This window comes from Penicillium chrysogenum (genome assembly GCF_028827035.1).
Source record: "Penicillium chrysogenum strain IBT 35668 chromosome Unknown utg000005l_segment0_segment0, whole genome shotgun sequence".
Lineage (NCBI taxonomy): Eukaryota > Fungi > Ascomycota > Eurotiomycetes > Eurotiales > Aspergillaceae > Penicillium > Penicillium chrysogenum.
Window position 1 is genome coordinate 7,588,500 of NW_026622753.1, and position 20,666 is coordinate 7,609,165.

A 20,666-nucleotide genomic window follows, 5' to 3' on the forward strand; every position below is an offset into this window, starting at 1 on the left:
GACTATAGCAAGAACATACATACGGCTTTGGCACTACTAGCCGCACAGAGGGAGCGGAAACACATCTGATAGAGGACATCCACCGTTGACTGCAAAGTGCAGTCATACCACTTGAAAAAAACATAATTCTGAACGTCTTTCCACCCCCTAATTGAGACTGTATATAGCACGTGACCGATGCCTGTACCTTGGGGAAATCAGCCGAAGCGGGGGAAATTAAAGTAATCACATTATCGACTAGCGTAAGTGACTTCCATTCAAGTGGAGTACACCAAGAGCCCACAAAGAGGAGATATATCCCATACAAATATACCAAATATAACTACGCCTACTCCTTGAAAAAAAGATAGCAATTGACAGAACTGAGTATTGAAATTTGCATGCACTCCATTCAAAAAAAAAGGGTCATCAAAAAAGGTAGGTTCAACACAGATATGCATTGCGACTCCCAAGGCCCGAAATCACCGTAGCCAAACACAAGGGAGTATCAACCACTCAGCCTGCTTTGTACGTTTTGAAACCTGTTCCCCCGTGTCTTTTTCTTGTTCCCTTTTTTCTTTATCACACATGTATCCTCCGCGCCCCTGAGAGTGATTCATTTTTTGTGAATTCCCCTCAAATCATCCCAGAGACGTGAAGCTCCTCCATTAAACCCCATCGCCGCAGAACGAAATCATAAAACCGCGGGTTTGGAAGTTTACTTCCGCATGGAGGAAGCCCTCCGCTTGCGGAGCTCATCACGCTTGGCCTTCTCCTCGTGGACACGGCCGGCAAGGAGCTTGGCGTAGTCGTTACTATGTAACCGTTAGTTTAAGATGTTTTCCCAAAATCAAACCAATACACCCGTAGATCGTCGATCAGAGCATAGAAAACAGCAGAGGGAGAGTCTTACGCAGCATCACGGGCAGTCTCAGCACGGCGGCGCTTGATAGCAACGCGTTGGCGCTTGCGCTGGAGACGCTGGGGGGTAACCAGACGCTGGATCTTGGGGGCCTTGGTGTAGTCCTGCTTGCCCTCCTTGGTGACGGTGCGGCGGATGACGAACTTGCGGACGTCGTCCTTCTTGTCGAGACCGAAGAAGCGACGGATCTTGGTGGCACGCTTGGGGCCGAGACGCTTGGGGACAACGGTGTCGGTGAGACCGGGGAGCTCACCCTCGCCCTGCTTGACGATGGACAGAGCAAGGACGGCAAGGTCCAGACCGGTGATGGCACCACGGACGGACTTGCGCTTGCGCTCACCGGTGCGGCGGGGGCGGTAGCAGCTGTGGCCGTCGGAAAGGAGGAGACGGGTACGGGTGGGGAGGAGAACTGTAGAAATTATTCGATGAGTATGCTGTCGGTTGTTGCTTGTATCCCTGGGGTTGGATATAATTTTTTTTCCGTTATTCCCCAGGTTGTTGTGCGGCTGTGTACGTACCACCCTGCTTCATGGGGAAACCTGTGAATTCAAATCGTCAGCATTGTTGATCCTCGTTGTGCGTTTGAATCCCATTTTTCCATTATCGAGTCGATGCTGGGAATGGGGGATTGTATGCGTACCCTGCTTGTCGTTACCACCGGTAATCTTGAACACGTAACCGCTGAACTCATCACCGAGAGCATCGCCGGCAACCTAATCAAAAATCCCAATTAGCCAGTCGTTCTCTATAGTCGTATGTGTGTGTATGTTGTTCATCGATTGAATTGTCGGACAGTCGGGGAAGGATGGTGGTTTAAGGGAGTGCTGACTTCGGTGCCCATGCGCTTCTCCATGAAGGGACGGAGCTTGCGCTCATCGTCGATCTCGATAATTTTCTGGGACCCATTGGCCGGGTAGGAGATGTTGAGCTTCATCTTGACGGAGGCGGCGCGGTCAAGACGGTAGCGCGGGTGTTGTCGATTTGTGAGATTGTCGTCGAAGGAGTCCGTATTGTGGATTTTTTTAGTTCGCCGGCTTAGCGAGGTGCAAGTCACGTGTCACGTGTGGGAAGTAGGGCTTTTGTTTCCTAATGAGGTTTAGTGGGAACTTACCATGTCATGTGACTGACTATCAGCACCCTGGCATTTTCTTTTCCTCGTTCATCAACTCAGTCATGTCCATAGAATGTTGAGGCGTGGGTGCCTACAGAGGGGCTGAAAATTTGGAAAGAACTCACTCAACGATGAATATACGACTCATTTCCACCAACTATGCATTCAAGAGACAACACATATTCAGCACCGCCAACAATTACAGCTTTTGCTCCGCCTTGAATCAACACAGTGCTGTTTTACTCAGGCGTGAGACCTCCTAGCGCGACTTTCGAATGCAACCGACGGGGACTCACAAACGGAATGATGGATGAATGTTTCGGGTCATGATGTGGTCTCGACCGGGCCAAACTCCAACTTTTATATATCAAGACTGAGTACGGTCTCACAAAGCGACTCATTGACAGCCACCACGAGCCTTGTACGACAATTGCAAAATCAACAGCATCCACTAACCATGTTTGACTCTATACCCGGCCTTTGATCTGGACCATTCGCATGTCAGACACTGCAAACGCCAGTGCATGGATTATTGAGTAGACAACCCCTGTATTTGTAAGAACTATCTCATAAGGATAGATGGATAAGCTCTGGGGGTTTCGGAAATATGATCCATTTGGCTCAAGACAATATTAGGGACGTTCCAAGGTCATATTTATGATCGCACTACGGTGTGTTTTTGTATGTGTTCTGAATGTCTGTCCCCTTCGTATCATAGCTAGAAAGATGAAAATGATTAATTGGGCAAATCCACCTTATACTTGTTCCGTACTTTATTCTCCCTTATCTATTTCCCAATAGAGACACTATGTCTCACACTTCTCCGCTCTAGCGATCTGCAGTATACAATGTCTTGGCATATCCATAGTACCAAGAAACAATTTCGTGTCAGACGACAAGGCCAAATAATGTCAAATCCCTTGAGACAAAGCAAAACAGAAACCAGACGTGGCCTTATGTGCTGGGCTTTGTATGAGATGCAAGTAAGTCTAGACTGATCTCCACTATTCGTCGACGAATATGAAAGAACAGAACCCAAATATCAGCAAGAGGCTTCGATACGGAAGAAAATACCAGATCGAGCAATTGTGGCCCAGTACAAGCGAAAAGAAATTACATCGGCGACTCTGATTTGCCCAGTCGGATATTAGTCTACTCGGTTCTCATCCAAGCCACGCGGCCAATCTACAGATGTGACGAACCCACGACTAATATGGGGGTTCCAGTTTTATCGGTGCTACTTCTTGTGTATTCTAGTACTGTATCATGGTCTTGACAGTTGTGTCCTACTTCTATCTTCTATCTTTTTCCTGCAGCGTTTCTGGAGAAACCGCCACATACCCGACCTTGCCAGTGCTTCTTGTCCGAGTGGAGATTTCGTCGTAGTCTCTAATAATCTGGAGGATAATATTTGGTTCCCCGCAGAACCTGAGAGATATTGGTTTCTGATTACATTGTGTCGCATTGCTATTGCTGTCTGGGAGCTTACCATACTTTCGTGTCGACTCTTATCCGAAACAAGTAGAAGACCTGAGATCGACACTGCCCGGCTGGGCCTACCTAGCATCTGGCCGCCCATTCACCATGACACGCATTTTGAACGGTTTCTATGCACCGTCTGCTGTCGCAGTCTGCATGGTTCTCACCACAGCATGGTTTCTGACGTCAAGGAGGTTCTCTGATATCGTCCCTTTAGCACCGAACCCATTCCAAGTAGCCAACACATTCGACCAGCGATTAGTCGTATTCGGGGACTCATGGAGCGATAACCAATCCAACCCGCCACAAGGCAAGATATGGACTGACTGGCTTTGTTCAATGGTAAGATAATCACCGGGGGAAAGTATAGAACACAGAGAAACAAGCATCGTATCTGACAGATCCAACCTGAAACACGATAAGTTATCCTGCCACCAAGAGAACCTAGCACAGACAGCAAATCCACAAAAACAAGACCACGGGCGCAGTAGTCGACAACAAAGAACTCAATCTACTAGACCGACTATCTCAGACCCACCCAACAGACTTCAAGTCCCAGCTCCAGCAATGGCTAGACGCCGAGACAGCCGCGACGAAGGACCTTTCCGCAGAAGCGGTCCGGTCCCGACAGGACCGCACGATCTTCGTCGTTTTGTTCGGCGTCTGGGATCTCTGGAGGCTGGTTACCAAGGACTACGACGCAGCGAGCAAATCGGTTAAGCGACGCATTGCAACGCTTATGGATCAGCTTGATATGCTGTCCGAACGATTGAGTACAACGGGGCTGAGGGTCATTCTGACGCAGACGGTCGACGTGACTTTCCTTGGGTTCAAGGCTGGTGGTCAGGACAAGGATACGGTGCGGATCTTGGAAGAGTGAAATAGGAAACTCGGTGAGGTGGCCAGGGAGTGGAGTGGTACTGTGTATCTTTATGATACTGATGCTTTTATGATGGACCGCATCCGTGACTGGCAGCTCTATGGGGTGGGTATTGGGGAGGAGAATGGTTTAGGTAGGAAGCTGGATGGGAGAATGTCGTGGAGCCTTGTGTGGAGAGTGGGTTCCGGGTCATGATGTCAAAGAAGGAACAGTGTGAGCATCCAGATAAGTATCTGTTCTGGTAAGGGGTTCCTTTTTTTCTTTTTTTTTCAATGTTCGTCATTACTATTTCTATAAGAAACGTGGGGGGAAGGGATCGACATGTCAAAATGCTATTCTCCACGGTGACACTGACACTGACACTGACACTGTTGATCTTCAGGGACGAAATGCATTTGGGTCCTTTCGCTCACCGGCTCATGGCTACGGAGATCTACCATGGGATTGATATTCTATTGAATCCGAAGGAAGTGGGAAGTGTCCGGCGCCACACCCGACGGGGGTTTGCAGCTTAGACATTGTCCAGATCAATGAGAATTCTAATTCTTCAGACAAACAAGTCAAGAAAAGAAAAAGAAAAAAGAAAAGAAAAGTGACAAATATGACGTCTCGCAAAGTGTCTAAAGCGATGTCGCTACCCGATCAAACGCACTATACTTGATGCGGGTTCCAGGACCAAGTGGATCTCACTGACTCAGGAATTAACACGGTAGTACCGATGTCAAACCAGTAGACTGGAACTTGCAGTGGAAAACGGGACGATCCAGATTACCCGAGACAAGAGAAAATAAGGGGTGGTATTGTTCGAAGTCAAAGCAAGTGACTATACGAAGTAACGGGGGGGATATCGAGGGATCGGCGGATCGAGATCCTACATAGTTTTTGAAATGAGAATATAATCTACCTCGATAATAGAAGATCAGTCCAGGTGACAATGCCAGACAATCAAATAAAGTCTAAACAGAAAATAATTGTTTAATTAGCCTATTACATTATAACCTGTATACCTGTATACCTGTATACTTAGTAGGTAAGTAAGTAAGTACCTACTTTCTTTGTTCGTTACGAGGAAACCAATCAACGCCAACGTGACAGGTGGACCCTGAGATCACGGGTCGCCGCATCCGGGAGACAAAGAAAACAATGACTCTAGTGCCTTGGCTAAATACTAGGGAGATTAGGGAAAGGAATTAGGGAATTAGGGGATTTGGTTTGATTTTGCTAGTTGACACATCATTTTTTTTTTTTTCTTTTTTTCTTTTTATTATTTTTCTTTCCAAGGTTGGGGTTAATCTTCTGAACGGCACCGTGTCGTTGGAAGTATAGGGAAAGTGAGGTTTTCAAGTCTAGTCTCCATAGGTCCATATGTAGGAATAGGAGAATTATAACAAAGAAAAGCCACTGTTAACTTTTTCTTTTCTTTTCTTTTCGTACTTTTTAAATTTCTTTTCTTTTTTATCTTTTGAATATCAAGGGCAATCTAGATCAAAGAAAGGCTAGACAGGGATTCCGGGGGCGAACACCACAAAGAACTATTTCCTGTCCAAACGCCCATAGACTTCGCTTTGTCCTATCTGGGTCTTCCCCGGTCTTTCAATTTCTTATTGCGATTATTTCCCTTTCCTTCCCCCTCCAGTCGTGATTCTCTTTCTTTGTTGCTCGCCTCTAGCCCCTCTTCCTTTCTTGTTATTTCTTGGGGTCGCCCCCAAATTCACTTGTTCTCTTTCAAAAGGTTATACTTGTTTTTATTTTATTTTATGTTTTTGATTTTTGATACTTTTTTTTTTACCTTTCTCTTGGGGCCCTACTTCTTTCATTCAATCGCCTTCGAGCCCTTTCATTGAGAGAAAAAAGTATTAAATAAATGTCTTACGATCGAGTTCTCCCTAACCCTGTTGCTCTACGCTATGAGTCTGCTCAAGTCACTCTGCCTAGACCGAGCAATTTACTCGATCACAAAATCATGAACGACGAATTGCCCAAGTCTGCCATGGCCATGAGACACCCTGTCGACGGTCCAGTTGGGGCTTCGGTCAGGTACTCTGATCCCCGTTCAACGGTACACCAGACACATCAACACATCTCCCTGAACGGGCCCAAAGAGACACACAAAATGTCCTCCAATGGCTCTACCAAGCCTGTCGGGCCCATGATCTCCACCAAGGAACTGCCCTTGCGAGACAGATCAGACCGATCCTCCTCTTCTTCAGCCAGCAGTACCAGCCCCATCAAATCACACAAAGAGAGTGCTATGCAGTTTTGCCTCTGTCAACCGGATCCGAAAATCCCCCGGCCTCGTAATGGTGAGTCGATATTGTCCGCATCGTTAGAGATTGGCAAGTGCTTTTCGATTGTTTCTTTTTTGGTCGTCATTAGCCAGATCGGATCTCTCGAACATGGACATGGCTAATACTCTGCAAAAATCTAGCTTTTATCCTGTATCGTCAGCATTATCAGGCCATGGTGGTCGCTCATAACCCTGGCTTGGCCAATCCCGAGATCTCCAAGATTATCGGGGAACAGTGGCGATCCCTTTCGGAGGATGACAAGAGTAAATGGAAGGCACTTGCAGAGGTAAGGCAACTATCTCCGCCAATGTGGTTTCGACCGCTAACAATCACAGGAGGAAAAAGCACGGCATCAGCAGCAATACCCGGACTACCGCTACCAGCCTCGGCGGTATGGTCGGGATGGCAGCGCTCGGAGTGCGGCCTCAGGTATTGGGCACAACCCGTCTGGTTCATCACATTGTAACAGATGTGGTGGTCGACTGATGAATGCACCCGCTTCCCCCATGACTCCGTTCACACCCAGCAGTGGGTCTGGGTATCGACCACCATCGAACTTCTCAGCACCGTCACCACACCCAAATGCACACCCAAATGGCTTGCCAAGAACCCACCAAGGTCGCGAGAAGGACCCCAATCCAGTACCAAAGTCGGCAAAGATGGATCACGATCCCCGTTCTCGCCAAAGACACTGGGAGGAACCCGGTGGTCGGTCGCCTGATAACAAACGCCGCCGAGTATCTCACGGCTCATTCAAGCCAACTCTAAATCCCTCCTACCGGGACCGCAGTCCTGGCAGCGGCGTTCCCGAGTCACCGCACCCGATGACCCCTTGGAGTGCTCGCCCTGATATGCCGCCACGCCATCTACCCATGCTTCAACCGCAACGGCCATATCAAAATGTTCCCGGGCAACCACACCCGGACCCGAGTCTGAAGCTACCGCCACTCCAGACCACAACACCGGTGATGACTCCCATGACACCCTACCCACAAGAAGGGTCCAGTGTCGAAGCAACAGTCATGACAATCCCCTTCCTCAACAAGATCAAAGTCCTCGCCAAGATCTCCCCACCACTCCTCCCCTCATTCCGGGACGGCACCCCACCAGCCCGCGGGCCCGTCATCGCCGTCGACGGCCAAGACCCAGACCTCGTCCAAACAGCCGTCGAATACCTCAACAACCTCCTAAAAAAGGAAACAAAGTACCACGTCCGGGTCTTCGACGGTCCAGAAATCAAAGCACCCCGCCCGACCTCCGCAGAAGGCCAGATGGGCGACGCCACAGTCGACTACCTCAACACCATCTCCGCCTGGCACCGGATCTCCGACGAAGTCATCGGCTTCGTGAAATCCACCTCAAGAGCCGGCTCCGTCGACGCCCGCTCCATAACAGATGAGGAAACCCCAGCCCCCAACGTCTCCCCGCGCACCCTCATCCCCAAGACCGCAAACCTGCACATCCACTCCCCGGCCCAGTCGAGCGAGAACGGCTCCGAGGCCAGCGCCATCACAACAGACAGTCACTATGGCGTGCCAATCGCACTCGTCCCACGCTACCAGCTCACCACGGCGGATGCATTCGCCTGCTCCACACCCATCGGCGACTCCTATGCGCCGCTTGACCACTGGCAGTGGATGGCGTCGCTGTGGCGCGCGTGCGTGGGTCCTGATATCACGGTTTACATTCGTGAGTGCAGTAAGGAGGAGCTGGATCGTGTGGGTGGGAATCCGGTTGAGGTGCGGCTGCAGGATGCGCGCACGGTTGTGCTGAGGAAGGTTGTTGGGCGGGATTTGGAGGAGAAGGCGCTTAAGCGGATGGGTTTTGAGATTGAGGACTTTTTGACTCAGTAAGCTCAGGCTCAGGCTCAAGCCTGCTGTGGGGGCGGGACAGAGAATGGAATTAGGTGCATTGTTTAAGGATTTCATGGATTCATTGGTTGGGCTTGTGATAGACTAGATGGTAATTTGATGATGGCCCATCGTGCTTCTAATAATAATATTAATAGTGGAAACATTGTAACGAGGTTAATATATCAATTGAGCGATGTAAAATGTAATCAGGAAGGAAAGGGACGTCCTAAACAACCCGTGGGGGCTCGGACCCTCTTGATCCACACGCCAACCCGGCAGGTCTGGAGTAGGGCGGAGCCGCTTATCAAAGGCGGTCACTATTCTGCCAATATCTCCGAATATGGGTTCGTCCATGCATCTTGTTCTCTCTTGCAACTATCCACCATGTCGGAGCTAACCCAATGGACCCTGGGCGGCTGGAGCAGAACACCTATTGAGGTGAATGATCTACCTTCAGGGCTTCCTTATGTGCCGCCGTCTAGTAGTCCTCAGCCCGATGTGAAATTTGAAGCCCCAGAGGCGATGGATGGGCCTCTCAACCCTTTCATCCCAGAGGCAAATAAGCCTCTCAACCCAGATGTGACAGACCGGCCTCTTGAAACCCATAACCCAGAGGCAACGGATGCCCATATTGATCACTACATCCCAGCCGGCATTTTGCGCAAATACTCATGCACGCACCTCTACCCGAGCTCCGAGATAGCGTTGCTGGAAAAGCACGAATGGATCCGAACACGCTCCCTTAGCGACGGCAACAATGTACAGGTCTTTGTGCTCCCAGAGGCACAGCAAAAGAAGCCCATTTTAAGAAAACGTGGCGATTCCGAGAAGACGGTCAGGTCCGCTCTCAAGCTTGTCATGTCCATGATTGACAGAACCTCTGAAGCATGGAACGGCTTGGCTGGCGCCCGTGCTGGTTTAAATGCGAAAGCTCAACCCGATAGCGAAGAAGAATCCCTATATTACATATTCAATACGCTGCAAGAACCCACTCTGAAGTTGAACCACGTAACAGATTTGCACTCCCAGAACGCCATGGAGGAACTGCTTGGCAGTTCGGTTCGAGGTCTTAAAACAACGCTTTATGAGTTCCAGCGCGAGTCTGCTGCTGTGATGGTTCAGCGGGAGGCAGCGCCGGCGCTGACGCTTGATCCGAGGTTCCAGCCTTGGCGGGGTCCGACTGGGTCGGAGTTCTATTATGATAAGGAGTCTGGGACCGTTTTGAGTTACAAGATTTTGTATCCCGAGGCCTGTGGAGGTGGGTACTCACATATTCGGCGCTGACTGCTCAATGATTGTTGGGCAGGTTATGAATACATTGGTGAACTATACTGATTGTTACTAGGGATTCTGGCAGAGTCTATGGGATGCGGAAAAACTCTCATCAGTCTTGCTGTGATATTGGCTACGCGGGGCCATTTCCCCAAAATCCCCGTGGAGTACCAGACACTCAATAACCCCATCAGGCTCAAGACTGGAACATTAATGCAAATGGCTGCTGCTACTGCTGGTCGCTTTTCCCTGCCCTGGAAGGACCACTTCGACCGGATGCTGGCAGACGGGAAAGATTATAGTAATTGTAGGAAGGCTTGTGTGACCAACAGTGGCTCCTACGTCGAACCAGCGAAAAGCAAACGTCAAAGAGAAGCCTCAGCGTACACACGATCGGCCAACCGAATTCTTCTCTGCTCCGGTACACTCGTTATTGTGCCGGATAACTTGCTGGACCATTGGGAACGTGAGATCGCTATCCACACAACCGATCTGAATGTCCTAGTACTGCGAAATAAGGACAAAACACCATCAACGGAAGAACTCCTGAACTTCGATATTGTGCTTTTCTCCAAAGGCCGATGCAACAGAGAGAACCCCAAACCGGACAAACATGGACAGAAGCCGGAATCTCCTATTCTCAATCTTCATTGGTTGCGAGTTATTGTCGATGAAGGGCATGACCTTGCCAGTACAACAACAGAAATGGTCGACTTGCTCAAAAAGCTGAAATTCGAGCGTCGCTGGATGATTTCAGGAACCCCTCTCTCGGAATTGTACGGGGTGGAACTTAGCATTGCTTCACAGGAAATGGACACAGACGATACTGAATCGTCACCGGACGAGCATGCCTTCTTGCAACCCCGCAAAAAGGCGGGAAATGCCGTCGAACATGAAATCAGAAATCTGGATAAATTGGGCTTTATGGTCCGTAATTTCTTGGATCTCAAGCCTTGGTCGAACAATTCCTACGATTGTTGGAAAACTCACACAAGAACGGTGGGCGAAGATGGAATGCCCCGAAAATCCCCATCACTACGTGCCACTCTCCAGAGTCTTGTTGTGCGACACCGGTATGAAACGGTCAAAAAGGAGATCACTCTTCCACCACTGTATAACAAGGTGGTCTACCTTGAGCCGACCTTCTACGACCGTCTGTACATCAACATATTCCTCTTCACTCTCGCAGTCAACGCCATTACATCTGAACGTGAAGGTCCTGACTATATGTTTGATGAGACGAACAAAAAGAACAGGAAGAAGCTCACTGAGTTGATACAGAACTTACGTCTGGCTGGATTTTGGTGGGCTGGCGATGATGATGTCCAAGGTACTGTGGATATTGCCCTAGAATACCTGGAGGAAAACCAGGAGAAGATGACAGTGGCGGATCTCAACCAATTAAAACAAGGAATTCAGATCGCACGAAAGGCAATGAGTTCCTCTGGCTGGAATGGATTCAAAAAAATGCACGAGCTTGGAGTCTTTATTCGGCATTTCCCAGAGCATGCTCGCAATATGTGGGCGCTTGATGGCACAGACGCTGACCACGAGCCCCTGCTCATGGGTATGACCCAGGCCCGTCGCGCGCAAGAATTTGTGATGCACCATCTCCGCACGCCTGATCCCGCTGAAGGTCTTGCGGGGGAGGGTATCAAAGTTCGTCGGGAGCTAACCAAACACAGCCAGACAGCTATTTCTGCTCACAGTGGTGCCACCGAGTCGACGAATCTTCCAGTAAACAGATCGACCTCGAAAAAGAAGAAGAAAAATCAAACTTTCGAGAAGAAGATCTTCCGCACTCTCCCGGAGACTTCGCCCTTGACACAAACGAAGCTGGAAGGAGTAGCATCAGCCAAGCTTCGGTACTTATTGGAGCAAGTCCTGAAGTTCGAGAAAACCGACAAGATCATCATCTTCTACGAACATGACAACGTCGCTGCCTGGGTCGAGCAAGGCCTGGACCTAATAGCAGTCAAATTCCGCACATACGCCAGTACCGCAAGCATGGGATCCAATCTCAAAAGCGAGAATCTGAGCGACTTCCGCCAAACCCACGAAGTCCGCGTTCTACTGATGAGCGTCAAAGAAGCCTCGCACGGTCTCCACATCCCCGAAGCCTCAAGAATGTACATCGTCAACCCAATCTGGGAACGTAACGTGGAGAGCCAAGCCATCAAACGAGCCCACAGAATCGGGCAGAAAAGACCCGTCTACGTCGAAACCCTCGTCTTAGGCGATACCCTCGAACATCGAATGCTCAACCGCAGTAAAAACATGACCGACGAGGAAACGAAGCACGCAGGAAAGAACCCGGTGGACGATAAGACTATGAGCGAGATCATTCAGAACGAGCCATTCCTACCCATGCCGGATGAGGCTTCGGCCGGAATGGCTCCGCTGACACATCCGCTCGGTCTATTCGATCGGCATAAATTGCCCATTCCTGATAACGAGGTGGTCCCTGCGCGCGGGCCATCGCGGCCCAGACCGGCGCGCATACCGCGGACCTTGGAGTCAGATGCCGATTCCCATTCGACTGGTGTTCAGGGGTCACCGGCCAAGAGGCCTCGGATTGGCTTTGCGGAGCATGATCAGGTCATGGGTGTGCAGCCGGTTCCCATGCTGAATTCTGCTTTTGGTGCTGGGGCTCCTGTTTCTGCGCCTCCGCGGGCTGGCTTTGGAGAGCACGTGGCGGTCATGGGGGATAGCGTTGGTCCAGCGCAATACATGCCGATGCACTCTGGGCCAGATTTACCCCGGGATGGTGTTGAGAGGCGGGTCTCGTTGTTCGGGCCGTTCGGGCCATGATGCATATTCACACTTTTACGTTCTAGCGATATGTCGGATTTCTGCGTACTTTATACCCATATAGAAACCTAGATTATTCAAGTCGAGAGAAAAAGAATTAGTTCATACACCAAGGATACATGGTAACATAAGATAAAGCAGATTGGCGGTTAGAGCGCGCGTGATCCCTCAAAATTGGGGCTAGCTAGCTGCCCAGGTGTTAGCTGCTGCTATTAATATGCCCTGGTGGGTATGTATCAGACCTACCTAGGTACGTACATACGTATGTAAGCTTTTCGATCCTCCAGGGCTGGTTAGATTTGTGATTTGGAGTAGGAAGACAAGAATAATCTCATACGGCCTTGGTATAAGACTGATAATCTGGTTTTTATATAAGAATAGGCCACATGTAAGCAGTTACATCTTTGTATGTCATTCTCCAATGTCTTTTCGGGGTCTTTTAGGTATAACAAGGTAAATACTACTCTTATATCCGCATGCATACATGCAGGTGCAATCTGCGGGGTCAAACCCGATAAGAAGATAAGCCTTTTTGACAAGATCTCACCCCTCACTTGGCTTCAATTCTCCAATTGCCCCAACCCAGAAAAAAAAACAATGAAGCCAGTTCACGAGAAAGCTGTGGTAATAGGGATATCCGGGCCCTCGAGCAGCGGCAAGACGACCCTCGCGCGGTTACTGCAGCGTGTATTCTACGGGGTGGATCTTAAGCCCAAGGACTCCCGTCTAAACACGTTCATAATCCACGAAGATGACTTCTATTTCCCAGACGATAAGTACGTATACTTCAGCTCCATATATATATACCCCACCTTGTCTCAGCGAAACAATCCTACATTAACCCCAACCCAACCCCAAACAAACCCCACACTAACAAACCCCAGAATCCCATACACAACAACCCGCTCCGGCAAAAGAATCCAAGACTGGGACACAGCCTCCGCAATCGACATCCCCTTCCTCACCCAAGCACTGAACTACGTCCGCGAAAACGGCACCCTCCCACCCCGACTCCAGAGCAAGGAAGACCAAAACGACGCAACCGATTCCGGCGTGCCAGACGAGATCGTGCAGGAGCTGCGAGGTATTATTAGTTCTCGATTGCAGGACGAGGCGAGGAAAAGCACCGAGAACCCGACTATTGCATTCCTAGAGGGATTTTTGCTATTTGCGCCTCCGTCCGAATCCGGGGGCGAAGAACACGTCCTCCGTTCCGTGCATGACGCTATACATCTTCATCTCTTCCTGCCTGCGGCGTATGAGCTTGTTAAGGCGAGGCGGGAGGGGAGGAGTGGGTATGTGACTATTGGGGCGGCGCCGGAACCACCAGTGCAGAGCTCGGATGGGGGAGATGGTGGGGATGGGAAGACTAGCACGGAGGTTGATCTTGATGCTGAGGATGATCGGCCGCCGCAGAATTTCTGGGTCGATCCGCCTGGGTATGTGGATGATGTTGTTTGGCCGCGGTATGTGACGGATCATGCTTGGTTGTTGATTGCTGAGGATGGGGATGGGGATGGGGATGAGGATGAGGATGAGGAGGGTGGGGACGGTGCTCTGGCGGAGGAGGATCTTGTTCGGAGGGTTGGGGATGGAACTAGGGCTAGGAGGGATGTTGGGGTTGAGGTTGCTCCGGGCTGTGGGAGTGCAGGGATGGATGTTGTTTTGAGGTGGGCTGTTGAGTTGATCTTGGGATATTATTTGAATCGGACGTAGGTATAGTTGTGTATACTGACTAAATGATATTGTACAAGTGGCTTAATGGTTTTGCCTTTTACTTTATCTCGTAACTGTAGAGAGACCTACGCCTTCTGCAATTTCTCATTCAAGCCAGGTCGTCTTCCTAACGATACTGAGCCATCTCCGTCGTCAAAAGACTTGCTCCTGCAAAATTGGTCCTCGACACCCTGCAAGGCAGTCGATGCGGTCTGATGATCAAGTCATGTATTGAATGGAAGGTTCTAAGCTACCTATGGGGAAGGTCTACCGGACCAGGGAACTTTCGCTTTGGCTCATCCGTCTGTAGGTATTTGATGTTTTTCTTTTTTTAATAGATATACTAAGGATTCAAACAATAAGCTACTTATGAACATCCCGTGTCTACTTCCTTTTACCAAGGATAAAGAAAAATTAAAGGACGTTAATCAAGCCAATTCTCCTAATTATACAGCTAGATATATCGTGGTCTCCGTCATTCCAGGGTTACAACTTAGCAATTCTGTCCTGCACGAATAATTGAATATCGTATTGTTCACCACCTAAGGCCTCCCAGTCCTGTTCATCGGTAGCAGATTCAGATTGTTCATCGGCGCGACATATGGTGTCCACTCCCTTGGGACGTTGGACTCCCGGGTCAAAATCTCAGACTCGTAGTCGATTCCTCGAACTGGATAAGACAGTTGATTTTCCGTCTTTTTGGTCTTTCTTGACTTCGTCTGGAATATAAGGTAGTATAGTACGTTATACGTTGGCTTGATCAATAGATTTTCTTTTTGTATTCATGTTTGCTATCTGCTAAATCTACCGATGGCGGCACTTGGTTCTGCGGTTTCCTATTCATATCCCGGTATTCTCCTCCGTAACCTTTGAAATTATCCTGAGTCACGCCCATCACCAATGAATTTACTCCTGCGCAATTGGTCCTCGCCATCCGAGAAGGTAATCGATGCGGTCTCTCAGGGGCATTGGGGTGATATCAGCAGGTTTGGTGTTGACGTTCTGCTGAGATTCGGGCTGAATCAGCTCAGGATAAAGATTAAACTCCGCCAGGACAGTCTCCGCCTCTTGAGAATTGGTGGTGAAATTCTCTGCGTACTCCACTGGGCCATAGACATAGACTTCGCCGAACACACTGTTGTGCAGCAAGTACGACCAGTAGATCAAGTGCACAGAGGCCACAAAACCCAGCACATGGAGAAGGAAGAAAAAGAACTTGGCCAGGCCCCACAGGGTGCGTAATCCGCGTACATGGCGTGGCTTCTTTGGCCCAGCGACCGGAGCTGGAGTCTCGGCAACTAGGGTCTGTGTACTCGTAGACTTGGAAGCTCGACTTCTGCCAGATAAAGGCCCTGTCAGGCTAGGCTTGTGAATGGCGAAACCATCATGGAGATATGGAGGTCGAGTGACTTGGGGCTTAAAATAATTAAGCTCCGGAACACAGATACCTCCTGGTTGGCCACATGAAAACTGACACCTAGTACCAGCATTCAGATACTTCGGAAGTACAATTTCATGATTGGGACCATAAATGGCGTAATCTTCTTGGAGGATAATTTCAGCCTCGCTATACAACGTGGTTTTTATCCATGGCTGCCAAGTGACAGCCTTGCCTCGTGGCAGATTCACCTCCCACGACACTATGAACATGTCCAGAGCTTGCGGAATGCTGACAATATTGATGCGTGAAATTCCAATGCCATCTGATTGCAGCCGAATAGAGTTGACCAGAGGCTTTTTAGCAGTGAAAACGGCGTCAAACTCGCCCTCTGGGCCGCCATGCACAAAAAGGCGGAATTTGCACTTCTCGGCCCAGAAGTTGTGGTTGATGAGATCAATGGAGCAAACAGCATTGTATTTGATCAGACAGGACGATGGACCGTCAGCCACCTCCATACGTATGACTGTGTTGGCTTTGTAGTCCTTGAGTTGTCCGTAGTATTCTGCATTGCACTTACGGAACGCAACCACGAGGTTTTTCCCACTGTCAAACTGGGCCATCAAGCAGCTTTCCACAAGGGTATGCCGTTTGAAAGATGAAGTCACAAATTCCATACCCTGACCCGGGGGTGTTCGGAAGTAGAGATAGCCAGACTCGAATTGGGCGAGTCGAGGTAGTCCACTCACAGCCAACTCCCACCAATCCTTTGATTTTCCTTTCTGCAGCCTGACCTTGAGCGAAATTGCGATTTGGTATGTCGCGGAGTAGACGATGGGAGGAGTGTGCACGTAAAGAATATCATTGTGCATGGTGAGCTGGGACTTGCGCTCTTCGGCAATTTCTGAGGACGTCCGGGGCAGAGGGTTCGACCCAGGGCACGAGAAAAATGATGGCGATCCGATTGCGTCAAGTGAAAGAAGCAAGTCCTCCTTTTCTTTGTCACTGTCTCCGGTGTCAGAAAAGCTTCCGTTGCACCCACGAGTCGAGAGTGTATCATAATTCTGCTGGAGCAAGTTCGCTTCGGTAAGCGGTTCAGTACCGCTCAAGTCAATCTTGCTAGGAGTTTCTGCAATGTGCAAAGGAGGTGTTTCGTCGAGTTCAGGTACATTGTCAACCGCCACTGTCGTTCCGTTGAGCGAGAAATGCTCAGATGTAGATGTGACGCTCGGCGAAACTGACACAGGACCTGGAGTCGAGTCTTGAGGCAACGGGATGTTCTCAGGTATCACGCTGGTTTCATCAAGACTGGCGGGAGGACTGTGAATGGGTGTGGCGATCTCCTCGGTGGTGGTGCTATCCTGGGACACAGGCTCCAGTCCCGACGGGTCGATCTTGGTCATCGTAAGTTTGTGTCGGGTGCCTTGGTACTCATCGTCAGGAGGGATTGAGTCTGGCAGAGAAGCAGCCTTGGCAGATCTCTTACGAGGGTTGGGAGAGTGTGGGCTGCCCAAGCTGGCGACCTGGCTCGTGCGAGGGCCAGAAGAGGTCGGGCTACCCGAGCTATCAACATGGGTGTACATCCCCGAGATATCCACAGTACGAGGAAAGATATCCTGGGAATCTTCATCCCGCGAACCATCGTGAACAACAACACTCGCAGACTCCGCAACAGAGTCATTATTGGCAGGGTATCTCTCGGTCTCATCACTATATTCTTGGCCAGGCCGCCAAGCTTCTTTCTCGGGTGGAGTGTCGGTATCATAGTGGAAGTCGGGCTTCAACCGGATGACCCAAGACGGGCACTTGACGATGTTCGGCGACTGGACATTGAGGACTGGTAAATGGAGGTTGGGATGACCGCAGGTTTGTAGCTTAATTCAGACGACAGTCAGTACCGAGACATAAAGCAAAGACTCGAGGATTGCCTGGTTCTCAGTGTTACCTCCATGGCAATAGTGATAGACACCGGTTCCTCTGGAATACCGCTCCAGTCGCACCACAAATCGAGGTTGCTGAGAGGGCTGTCGTTAGGGTTCATGGTGGGTTCCATGGTGGGCTCCCTGAGATGAATGGAGATGAACAAATGGAGAAGGGAAACTGATAGAGAGGAAAGAAGATGGAAAACAAAAAAGGAGTAGAGAGTAGAAGAGAAGAGAAGAGAAGTTGAAGAAGGAAAATCAAGATAGCAAACAACATTAGGAAGGTACGTGAAGATATTAAGCCATTGCATTTCCACCTCATACATCGTCAATTAAAAAGAAAAAGAGAAGAAAAGCAGCACTTGCAATTAGCCAGTGATGCTGCTTTCAAAAGAAAAAAAAAAAAAAAAAAAAAAAAGGGCCTGTATATACAAGAAGGGCTTAAGAATAATCTCACTTTTCTCCCAATCCCATGAAAGAAAGACCTCCCCTTTTATATCCGCCAGCGCCTATAAAAAATGAAACCCTTTAGCCACCCAGTTAAAGCATCAAGCATAATAAAAAAGAATAGTGAAACACTCCTCCCAGTCTATCGAGACAGAAGAAAAAGAAAAGATAAAAGCCAGAACATCGAGGACGTCAAGCAAATCATTGTGGCGTTCCATTCGGGGAATCGGGGTGATTAAAGGTTGTTGGGCCGGTCACGGAGCCAAATCGATCGCCTTCGTTGACCATTTGAGATGGAAGAATGGGGGTATTCGCCTGAGGAGTTTGGTCGAAATAGGCTCGCGCGGATCCATTGGTTCCTTGGGGATAGTCGCGACTCCGCTGGAGAGGAGGAAGTATAGTTGAGCTAGGAGGGTATCCGGAACGGGCATATCCCTGAGCCATCATGGCTCCAGTCGAATCCGGGGTCTGTCTCGGTTCCAAAATCCTTAGCTAGGTGTTCTATTCCACACTCTCACTGGTTCGCAGAGGGGTGTCGTACAGGAGTGCCAGGCTGGTTCATCGCCATCAGTTGTCCCACAGCGGCCTGCTGCTGCTGGCTGGATCGGCTTTGACCGGTAGGATCGGGGATCTGGGACATGGGAGCTGATGCTTGCATACCCGCTGAAGCTTGCATGCCAGGGTACATCTATCCAACGGAGGTCAGCTCAAAGAGCTCCCAAAATCTACAAAATGGGGTTAGGAGTACGAACCGCTGTGTAATCAGGCACCACCTGTCCTGTGTTATAAGTCTGCATGGCGGCAGGCGTTTGATAGGCTGCTGGCTGACCAGTGTACATAGCAGCTGTTGGCTGGCCATATGGATCCATTTGACGGGCCATTCGACCATCCACATCATAGAGGCCTTGCTGTCTGCCATAGTCGATCGAAGTACGATGACGCTTGACCGGCGGCTGCTGACCGTAGTACCCATAATCCCGGGCCGCCGGCGGATAGCCTCCATAGCTAGATGATGGAGGGATCTGCACCGACTGACGTTCCGGAGATCGAGTGGGGACTGGTTGATGGAACTCGTCTGGTCGTGTCGATCGTTTCCTGCGGCTGTTAACTACACGCCTTCGCATCCCCATGGGTTCATAGCACTTACAACATGGTCCGAGGTTCCTTTCGAATCCGCAATTTCACACCTTGATCCGCAAATGATCGGGAAAGGTGGGTTGACTCCATCATTCCAGGGAAGCTCTTAGGAGGGGAGACTGCAAGCTTGTCAGAACTCAACTGTGCCAGCTCTCTTCACGTAGATTCGTACCTGTGAACCGCTCTGAGATAACAGTCTTTAAATAGGAGACACGGTCCCTGTTGGCTCTTTGTTAGCTATTGAACCTGGGCTAGGCTCCCGACCGTGCTACTCACTTTCGCATCTCGAACAAGGTAAACTTCAGGCGGAACTCGCCCTCAATCTTCACAGAGAGATCTCCAAAGACGAAAAATCCACCATCTACAAAACCTGTCAGTGAACAAGGCCTGTGACTCCAAGACCAGCCAGAACTAACCGCTGTTGTCCACGTCCTTCAACCGGTGAAGGGACGAAACTAGGGTTCCTGCTAATGCAGTTGACGGTGCGACGGGCACAGGACGCTCTTCTGTTGCATCGTACAGACTGCAGCACATGAAATAGTAAGGGCTTTGCAGGTAATGTCTGCGCCAAAGTCAGCTACCCGCGCAAAGCCAGAGTGAAATGACCACTTACTGTGCGAGGTAGGTACCCTCCTCCCGCACCCGGAGCTGGACGATCGGGGGCGGATCGATAGGTTTGCGCTCTGTAGGCGCCATTAGATCCGGTTCCTTTTCTGTCAGTTCCGCGCCTCCCCGGTTCACGGGGACTAGCTAGGAACAAGAGAAAGAGAGAGAGAGAGAGCAAGAAGCTTCCACGTACCTTTTTCCTTGCCCCCCGCCACGCGGGCCCTATTGGGCTGCTGGCGAATGATCAAGTCAAAGTCAGAACTGGTGTTGTTCAACATTGTCAGTGGGATTCCCTGGACGACCGCGTAAGAGTTGCGACCCTGTCAAAGTAGACACGGGAAGAACGACTCACCCCTGAGCTTCGCGCGAGAGAGAGGCGTCGGAGAATGTCGCACTCATCAAGACGAGTCACAGACAAACAAGGAAAGGTGGAGAGAGCCCCCAAAATTTGAGGTTGCTTTGACAGGTAGTGAACCAGCAGATACGAAGAGTCGATCCTCGGGAATACAAGAGACCAGTTTCAAGTGATCTGTGGTTTACAAAGTAAAGTGGAAAAGGAAAGGAAGGAACGGGTCTTTGGACCGAGAGAAATCCAGTGGTCAGAGAAGATAAGGACAGGCTGGGAAAAGAACCCTGGACGAGTCACGATGTCGTTGAGGGGTGGCAGCTGTAGTGGGGTAATGAGTTTTTTTTTTTTCTTTTCTTTTCTTCTTCTTTTCTGATTTCGTCAAAGTTGAACCATGGAAGAGAAGGACAAAATGAAGGACTTGGAGCTGTAGAGATAGAGAGAGTGGGAGATGGATGTGTCGAACGTGACGAAAACGGAGTGGTGTCGTCAGTTTGCAAGCGGAAAGAGCCAACCGAG

General features: G+C 49.8%; 7 protein-coding genes across 7 annotated transcripts; 4 read left to right on the forward strand and 3 right to left on the reverse strand.

Annotated features, from left to right (window-relative positions):
• Window positions 1-697: 697 nt before the first annotated feature.
• Window positions 698-1,835, reverse strand: N7489_011247 (40S ribosomal protein eS6; the record flags this gene model as incomplete). The annotated part of the gene is made up of 5 exons (XM_056716996.1): window positions 698-794; window positions 893-1,310; window positions 1,420-1,440; window positions 1,542-1,614; window positions 1,731-1,835. The coding sequence occupies 5 exons, from the start codon at window positions 1,833-1,835 to the stop codon at window positions 698-700; spliced, it is 714 nt and encodes a 237-aa protein (XP_056564618.1).
• Window positions 1,836-3,596: 1,761 nt separating this feature from the next.
• N7489_011248 (Esterase SGNH hydrolase-type) lies at window positions 3,597-4,371 on the forward strand (the record flags this gene model as incomplete). Its single annotated transcript, XM_056716997.1, has 2 exons — window positions 3,597-3,833; window positions 3,940-4,371. 2 exons carry the CDS (start codon window positions 3,597-3,599, stop codon window positions 4,369-4,371), a joined length of 669 nt encoding a protein of 222 aa, XP_056564619.1.
• Window positions 4,372-6,334: 1,963 nt separating this feature from the next.
• N7489_011249 (putative HMG box transcriptional regulator) lies at window positions 6,335-8,512 on the forward strand (the record flags this gene model as incomplete). The annotated part of the gene is made up of 3 exons (XM_056716998.1): window positions 6,335-6,674; window positions 6,800-6,945; window positions 6,995-8,512. 3 exons carry the CDS (start codon window positions 6,335-6,337, stop codon window positions 8,510-8,512), a joined length of 2,004 nt encoding a protein of 667 aa, XP_056564620.1.
• Window positions 8,513-8,896: 384 nt separating this feature from the next.
• N7489_011250 (DEAD/DEAH box helicase) lies at window positions 8,897-12,595 on the forward strand (the record flags this gene model as incomplete). The annotated part of the gene is made up of 2 exons (XM_056716999.1): window positions 8,897-9,770; window positions 9,858-12,595. 2 exons carry the CDS (start codon window positions 8,897-8,899, stop codon window positions 12,593-12,595), a joined length of 3,612 nt encoding a protein of 1,203 aa, XP_056564621.1.
• Window positions 12,596-13,192: 597 nt separating this feature from the next.
• On the forward strand, window positions 13,193-14,311 carry N7489_011251 (ribosylnicotinamide kinase; the record flags this gene model as incomplete). Its single annotated transcript, XM_056717000.1, has 2 exons — window positions 13,193-13,371; window positions 13,480-14,311. The coding sequence occupies 2 exons, from the start codon at window positions 13,193-13,195 to the stop codon at window positions 14,309-14,311; spliced, it is 1,011 nt and encodes a 336-aa protein (XP_056564622.1).
• A 906-nt stretch (window positions 14,312-15,217) lies between these two features.
• Window positions 15,218-17,742, reverse strand: N7489_011252 (uncharacterized protein; the record flags this gene model as incomplete). The annotated part of the gene is made up of 2 exons (XM_056717001.1): window positions 15,218-17,563; window positions 17,635-17,742. 2 exons carry the CDS (start codon window positions 17,740-17,742, stop codon window positions 15,218-15,220), a joined length of 2,454 nt encoding a protein of 817 aa, XP_056564623.1.
• Window positions 17,743-18,259: 517 nt separating this feature from the next.
• vosA lies at window positions 18,260-20,200 on the reverse strand (the record flags this gene model as incomplete). The annotated part of the gene is made up of 10 exons (XM_056717002.1): window positions 18,260-18,526; window positions 18,600-18,746; window positions 18,811-19,153; window positions 19,206-19,314; window positions 19,368-19,414; window positions 19,472-19,556; window positions 19,612-19,757; window positions 19,809-19,878; window positions 19,995-20,062; window positions 20,154-20,200. 10 exons carry the CDS (start codon window positions 20,198-20,200, stop codon window positions 18,260-18,262), a joined length of 1,329 nt encoding a protein of 442 aa, XP_056564624.1.
• Between the last annotated feature and the right edge of the window lie 466 nt (window positions 20,201-20,666).